General features: G+C 40.0%; 1 protein-coding gene across 1 annotated transcript; it reads left to right on the plus strand.

The window, feature by feature from the left end:
- Positions 1-614: 614 nt before the first annotated feature.
- tmdd1 (transmembrane and death domain 1) lies at positions 615-3,539 on the plus strand. The gene is made up of 5 exons (XM_026154610.2): positions 615-768; positions 1,140-1,331; positions 1,637-1,756; positions 2,598-2,741; positions 3,221-3,539. The coding sequence occupies exons 1-5, from the start codon at positions 699-701 to the stop codon at positions 3,454-3,456; spliced, it is 762 nt and encodes a 253-aa protein (XP_026010395.1). The 5' UTR covers positions 615-698; the 3' UTR covers positions 3,457-3,539.
- Positions 3,540-8,170: the final 4,631 nt, after the last annotated feature.

An 8,170-nucleotide genomic window follows, 5' to 3' on the forward strand; every position in this document is an offset into this window, starting at 1 on the left:
CATTGTATCTTTTTTCAGCACAGTGCTTGTGATAGGGCTGTCCACAGGCTCTTGCTTCCAACAAGCCAACTTGTGCGACTGTCTTCCAATCAAAAGTTGTAGCCCTGAGTTTGAGGATGTTGCATGATCAAGGTTGTCATTCATTTGTAGCCATTGTAATAAGTTTTAAGTTTGTTTTTGTATTATTCCTGTTGAAGTTTGGAAATAAACTAAGATGGTTTTTAAGAAGTGGGGGGTATGTTTATTGTCTGTCCCAAATGGGAAACAAAATAAATGACCTGTAGCTGCAAAACACCTGAAAATCATGCCTAATAAATCTTCTAATAAATCTAAAGTATTTTTTAATACTCTTTTTTTCTTGTTAGAATTTTCCATTTCCCAAAATGATAAGTTGTTTTTACTATTGTTATGGTTGCCAGGACATCTTTGTAAAATAGATTTTGTAAACTCAATGGATATTTTTGCTGTTTAAATAAAGATTTTTTTAAAAAAGTTGTTAACTATAACCCTTGACATACAATAGATATATTACTAATCCAAAGATATTAATGAATGATTAACAAAAAATAGATTCCAGTCATATTCAAAACAAAACTGACTCAGCTACATTGTTTACATTTGAATTCTAGATCATTTAGACTTTTTGGAAATAAACATCCTTGATTGTTAGCAGCATTAAATCGGTCTACACAGCTGACATGGACATTTTGAAATTTTGTTTCTCTTTCTTCTTTCTGCTACACAGTTCAACAGTCGGAGAGGACACAGGTGAGAGAAAATGTTCTTATGCTGGGTTCGTATCCATTAGCAGACAGCAATACTGGAGCTGACACAGGAAGTATGAAATTTGTGATTTTCCTGTTCTCTGTTATAAAGTATGAATTATTGAGTTTCTATGCACTGCAGATGAGAAGGATAAAATGACAGTTTCACGCCATAAAAGCGGCACTTGTTAATTGAAAGCACAGCCGTGCTGCAGAAATGTTCTGTTGTGTCTGCACCATGCTTCATTAAGCATGACATTTAATGTGACAGCAGCTGATTTCAGTGTAGGGTCACGTTGCCATGTTGTTGGTTAGACTGGTGGTCTTCCTTGAGTTTATGCACCGCTTTTAGTAGTTTGTGTCATGGCTGTTTAGTGGCGGAAGACATTGATGTCCAACAACTGGAACGTTTAGTGGAGATGCTGACACCTAGGGAGTGTGAGGACCTCCTGTCTGCCCTCTCTCACCCAGAGGAAAACATATTTGAGCACCTTCAGCGCCTCTCGCCAGAAAAAAATCTCCTAGGTCTCCAGCCTCGAGCCAAGAGAGAGACGCCTTCTGCTCTAGGTTAGCTAAACTTCTACATCTGAGGATGACAGCAACACATAAGTCACAAGCTTCTTATTTATACATTAAACATTAAGTGTCACTCTTCATTTCAATGCAAAAATAAGTTATAGAACAAATAATGCAAAGTTAACTTTTTAGCGAGAGATGAAAAGACGCTATGAGCTGTAATAAGGTATAAAGACAAAGCGCACCTTGAAACCTGTCTGTTTCTCACACAGCCAGCTCAGCTTAGAGAGTTTCTGGCAGCAAACTGACAGTCAAAGAAAAGTCTTTCTGAGGGCTATATGTTTTGTGTTTACTAGATAGTGAAGCCCAGTGCCAAACGGCCCTGACAGACTGGCTGCTGAGGTACGGCAAGGAGACCTACTATGACAGGCTTTCACGTGCCTTGCATCACATCGGCAGAACAGACATCGCCACTGGTGAGAATAATGGTGACTCCTGCCTCCTGTAGCATGGAATCATTTATTTTTAAACAGAACAACTGTGTTGTGCTACTAATGTAGTGGTTTTCAAATTAAAATGGCTGACTTTTTATACACAGTACAGTGTTGTTGATAGGAACAAATCCCTATGAGCAGACATCACAGCATGTCCCTTGACAAAAGGAAATTAGAACAAAGCCTCATTTGGGTACATGGCAGTGTATTTTCAAAATTGGTTTATTTCGGTCAAGAAGGCCTCCTCAAGATTTTAACAACAGTGTATAATTGCTTCATTACTCTGAGATTTATTTTAATTGGAACTTCAAAAGTGGCATATTTTGCAGAATGCCAGTCGTTGGCATGTGTTGCAGTCCAGTGTGCACACAAGTCCACAGCCGAGTGGCGTTGGGTAGAGGGAGGTGTAAATGATCTGACAGAGGACTCAGTGGAGCTGACACCAGCCACAGAACAAACCATCTGCTCCTTTCATCAGCAGCTTTGGAGTGAAAAAAAGACAAGGAAAGGATAGGAAGAGATGAGCTGGAGTTTGGGGTGGGGTGGAGTGGGGGCCTTGATGGAAAAGCCTGGATGCAAAATGTAGCAATTATCTTACACTTGATTGCATTTCTGAAGAGATCTACTCATACATCGAAACCTGAGAGATTCATTTTGTTTTATTCTGAAGGACAGCAGGAGCTCTCCTGCTAGAAGTAATTATGGTCATTGCAAAAAAACAACAATCAAATCCAATTTTACAATCTTTTATAGGATACATAAACACATTTATACCTTGAGATGCAGAGAAATAACGATCGCTTGTGTTATTTTGTCTTCACAGAAGTGGGGAAGAACATCAACCAGGACAAAGCCCTGAGCCTGAAGCGCTATGTTGAAGATTATCACAAATATGTCAACTCTTTAAACTTTGTTTCAGACACAAAACACCAAAAGCGCGGACACCAGAGGGTCAGAAAAAGAACGGGTATGATCACTTAACTCAAAGCTTGAATTTTTCACTTTTGAGCTTGGTAGATCATAAAACAGGAAAACATGATAGACAACTAAGTCTTAGCATCTGTGTCCATGCTAAGCCCAGATCTGTGACTACAGATGTCCAAAGGAGATTTCTGGGTTATTCCTCTGGAGACTCCATGAATGACAAATGGTATAATGTTTCACTGAACCCTGAATCTATTAAGTGTTTAGATGAGATGACAGATTAGATTTGGTGGTCGTGGGCATGCTTCCAGCTCATTACTTCTCAGTATCAACACTCTCGCTATACAAGTAATATTTCCCAGGACAGTTAGGAAACCCAAAATGTAATTATCACCTGTCCATTTCGTCAGTCTCCTGGGTGTTCATTCAAGTTAAAACTTGACAGAAATGCTCCCATAATCCTTTGAGATGGTAAGTGTGTCTGTCCTGTTTGTGCTGTGTGTGTGTCTGTGTGTCTGTTAGTTAGCGATCTGACATGGCGTGACCTGGATCTGATTGTGGAGCAGGTTCGCGTCCCTCCGTACCAGAAGGGGCCTTTGGATGTAGCTATGCCAGTATTGTACGGTCTTCTGTTGGGCTTCGGGGGCACCTTGCTCATAGGCACAGCTTTACTCCTCGTCATTGTCCACATTTCTCATGGAAGGCTTCAGAACTGTCACTCCAGAGCCACCAGCAGTTCCAGCAATAAAGCCATGTAGTTTGGGGAGCTTCTGGAATGTCAGATGTAAACATTCCAATTATCAAAAATGAAATAAGTGTACAAAAATAAAAGCTGAAAATATTTTGTCTTCTTTGGTTTTGCTGTTCTGGTAAGTCCTGCAGAGAAATATGCCTGAAACATTCAATCATCACCAGAACCAATGCAGGACCTAAATATCGATTCTAAATCACTACTGCTAATTATGATAAATGTGACAAGCATAATGTAGTTTGAGATCAAATAATTATCCTTGTGTGTATTGCTAGACTGGTAAGTGTTATTGTCTTGCCAGTGGGTAGATGACTGGTACTGTGACAGATGCGCTGGAACCCAGCCCTTACACCAAAGGTTGTTCCGGTGTTACTGTGATAGTGATGCCACCTTCCATTTCCCCTCCAAGTGACGGCAACGTGCCCGTCTGGCATCGAAGAACAACTAATTATCCAGCCTGGCGCCTGCTTCCCCGGAGCCTGCCGATACCTCCACAGGCAATCCAAAAGACTAATAACAATGACAATGCTAGCAGACAATGGAGCACTCGTTGTGATGGCAGCTTCCAGCGGGTGACAAAGCCAAACAGAAAACACAGGGCTATATTTTTTGAAAGTGTAAAGTGGGAAGGACTCTTAGCAAGCTGAAATAACTTGATATTTGAGATGCAGTAAGTCAGTCCAGAATTTGTATCGGAAGACCAACAAAATAAAAATGTCTAATTTCAAATTTACTTTGTTGACATGTGCAAGTTTTAATTAAGAAAAGCATTTTCTCAGAATATTTTTTTTACTTACTCTGCTGAGACAAACAGTTTCATAATTGCAAGATAGAAAACAAGCTCACGGCGCTGGAGTACTTTCGAGCTTCTTGTTTCTTACTCTAACACTACTTTCTTCGTCATAATTGAACTAATTACTTCATTATACAAATCTGGCCTAATGTGCTTCAGGAGTCAGACAGCTTGGATTAACAGTGGCACTAAGTAGCAATTACCGACTATTAGTTCATAAATCAACATTTAAACAAATTATAGTGCCAAGCAAAGCTGTATGAGCAAAGCTCTAAGACCAAAAGTGTGTGCGGAGTTTTGTTGTATTACCGAAGCACTGGCCTAAAATCCTAGAACATCGTAAGGGTTCCCTTTACAGTGATGTCATTTGAATTCGAATCTTCTTGGTTTGCCATAATATTCAAATGCATAAGGCAATTCACACTTCTTTGACTTTGATTTTGAAAATAAAGATGCCTTACATTGCCAGAATGTAGCCTTAACCCTGTAGCATGCAGTAATGACATTTTGTAACAGTTTGTCTTTCTCGCCATGTGTCTTTAAACAACATTGTGTTTCACCTTCGTCGCTTAGCTTCCCAGGTGGCACAGTAAAACTCTTCATGACAAAACTTCCTCTGTCCTTCAGTTTTCCCCTGCTGGCTGTTAGGATCTTGCAGGTGCTGAGTATGACAGGTTCACCTGCTGTGGGCTCACCCGTATTTCTGTAACCAGTGGAGAGGAAAGCCAGAGTTCTGTATGCCTGAATGACTCACAGAAACAACATGTCACAAGGGGGCCTGCATCATAACTGTGACACTCTTTAGCATAGAGAAGGTCCCACCAGAAAGCTTAGTTTCTAGTTACTTTGTCAACTAAGGTTGACAAAGAAAGCTATGAGCACACCATAATCTTGTTGAGGCATCCTTCATAACTGTAAAAGGATACAATGTGGTGCACCATTTTAGATTCTATAAAGTAAAGCCTGATCATGTGATTGGATTCAACCCCATCCTTTAAGATTCATGTCATTTCCAGAGATCCGAAGAATAGGCCAGCGTTCATTTCAAGCCATTCTCATGCAAAGGATGTAGCAATCACAGATAGCATGGCTGAATAGAGAGAGAATGTGACATGAAATTGACATTTGCAGCCAAGACGATGCCAGCGTCTGAAGGTACGGTTTCCAGGCATATCCATTCTCATGTTAAACAGAAGGAGGGTTTTTTTCCTGTGGTTTCTTTGGGTTATTTAATAGTTTGTGGACCAGCTTATCAAACTGGATTCTCTGAGGAGGACACATCTGTCTCTTGTCATTGGCTCAGCTTGGCATAAGGAGTCAAGTGTTTGTCTGGATGAAAATGTAGACGGACTGGATGTAGCGCGTGCCAAGGGGACGCTCAGACAGAGGGCTGCGTCCTTGATGTGCTGAGGCTGAGCGTTCTGCACCAGGGCCTCTGGGGTGTGCTTAGTGTCACTAAAGGCTTTAACTTCCCCCTCCCTCCATTTGCATCTTCATTCATCTGCAGGGCCACTGAGGTGCTGCAGTCCCCACTCAACCATCACTCTGCCTTTGCTCAATATATATGGATCACAGGAAACAAGATCACAACACCAGCTCTTTTAAAGTCATACTTTTTTTAATCGCCTCGACTTCAGCTTTCACAACTTTACCTTTCATGGTTTCCTTGGGGGGGGGGTGTCTGAGACTTCTTCAAAGTTTCTTAGTGCTGATCAGACAGGAGGATTTTCTGGGTTGACAGATATAGCCACAGTGCCATCCTGTGGTTATGGCACGTCAATACAGGATTCTGCATGATCATTTGATTGCGTTTGTGAATGGGGTTGAACCCTACTTATGAGCAATTTTTAATGGCTATAATAAATGTCCATGTTATAAAAGCAGAAAATAATGCATATTGTCATTTATCGTTTTAAAGTGAGTTTGTATATTGCGTTTATTGCTTTAACTCCGAGAGCAGCCATAGAAAAGCAGTTTCACCTGCAGTTGTCATCTAATAAAATGCAAGAGAAAGGTGAACAGATGGTCATAATGTGATGCAGTTAGAGTTTTAGTGAGTCAGGCACACTGAATCACTAAGCAGTACTGTGTACTGTTGTCACAATAAAACGCCTCATATGCCTAAACATAGTAAATGGCCAATGCTGAAACTTCAACTTCCACCATAAATCTCCCTTTATTTTATTTATTTCTTTATTTCTTTATTTATTTCTTTATTTATTTTGGGGGGGGGGGGGGGGGGGGTGTTAAAGAATAAAAAATATCTGGTTGCACTATTCTACTGTATAGAATAGTGCATTGTGTGCAGCAGTTTACATGTTAAGATAAGCATGATGCTTTCAAATCAGGGAATGTTAATACATTTTACAACAGATTAAGTTATTTTAGCTCTAATTTAAGACTTTAGAAAAAGTCATCCCAAAGGTAGGTTGAATTCCCCCAAAGAAAGGTTATGAATAACCAAGAGGTGAGCAACAGCAAAGTCATGGTAACATCTGGTAAAGGGTTTTCAGTAATGGCTGCTTGGCTTGTCTACTTGTGGAGATAAAAGCAGAAGATTTCTCCTGTGTGTTTCTGACAGGTGTGTTTCCTCTGAGCCAGAGAAAGGCAGATTTACCCATGAGACATCAGGCATAAAGAGAGCAAGCCAAACTGGTCTCAACTGGTCTGGTATTGAAGCCCATTCCTATTCCTATTCCTATTTTTCCTATTTTCCCCCTTTTTTCAGCTTTCAGACTTGCATTTATGGAAAATTTTATGGATCACTTTCATGTAGAACTCACTGGGATGCTAATATGTTTGTGTTAATGATTCTGCTATATTATGCAGCTGAAGCAAGTGGCAATTTCACTAATGCTTATGCGGTTAATGGTCTCAGCATACTCCATGTGACAGGCATTTGTAGGCACCCAGTTATGCCTAGTGATGGTCTCTAAAGTCAAGTGTCTGTTGTGCTGAACAGTTCGGTTCTAAAAGTCTGAACATACAAACACTCCATCAGTGCTGATGGAGATCTTCTAAATTGGGCTGTGAGCTTATCATTCAATTCTCAAAATAAATGAAATAATTGTACAGCAGCGATTAAATTATCATTGTGTAATAACACTCATAACACCCCTGATGACATGCTGCAAAGCATCATGTGGCTCTGTTCTACACTCTGTGTAGTCTTCTAATGACTTCTCCCAGCATTGCACCACACTGCGTTGTTTTGCATTGTCTTGTCTAATTTCCCCACTGATACTGAAGGGCTCAGTAAGGAGCCAGAATCTATAGTCATCACTTGTTTTTTGGCAGGGGGAGGGGGTTGGTTTTTGTTGCGTTGTTGTTGTTTTTAATCTAGTAAGAGACAGGAACGCAAACAGCACCCCCACTCTGTTTAATGACTTGATAGGATGATAAAACACCTCACTTGCATACCTGTCCAACACAATAGCTGCAAATCTGTCTTGATTAGCAAGGTCAAATTTGTGTATCTCTCTAAAGAGTTATCTTCTTGTTGCAAGTTTGTTTATGATACTGTTTATGAAATTGAAATCACACAATTAAGTTGTTAAAAACAAAAAATAAAGCCAACTCTGAGTTTTCAACAGAAAAATTCTGCTGTTTGTAGTTTCAATCATTTAATGAAGGTCAGTGGCTTTTGAAATAATTAGTTAGCATTGCTTTTGCTTTTAATGCAATAATGGTAGCGTGTAAATTCAGTGCATCTACAAGTTGATATAGGAGGAAAACAAAAATGGCAAGAAGGTTGAACAGCATCTTCAATCAGATGTGGGGTTCTGGCTTAATTCAACTATAAATAATTAACCATCTTTCAGTTAGACACGCAGACTTAATGATTTTATGCCTTAATTAATCACAAGAGAACGTTCCATTGTTGGTGCATTTAGTTGCTGCTGAACTACTGGAATGAGACAATAGGCAG

Source organism: Astatotilapia calliptera, chromosome 20 (assembly GCF_964374335.1).
Source record: "Astatotilapia calliptera chromosome 20, fAstCal68.1, whole genome shotgun sequence".
In the NCBI taxonomy this organism is placed as follows: Eukaryota; Metazoa; Chordata; class Actinopteri; order Cichliformes; family Cichlidae; genus Astatotilapia; species Astatotilapia calliptera.

Bases quoted from the DNA above. Each gene is read 5' to 3' on its own strand.
- tmdd1 (XM_026154610.2), top strand. From the start codon at position 699: ATGGACATTTTGAAATTTTGTTTCTCTTTCTTCTTTCTGCTACACAGT. The intron at 769-1,139 runs GTGAGAGAAAAT...ATGGCTGTTTAG, and splicing joins AACAGTCGGAGAGGACACAG to TGGCGGAAGACATTGATGTC. The intron at 1,332-1,636 runs GTTAGCTAAACT...TGTGTTTACTAG, and splicing joins AGAGACGCCTTCTGCTCTAG to ATAGTGAAGCCCAGTGCCAA.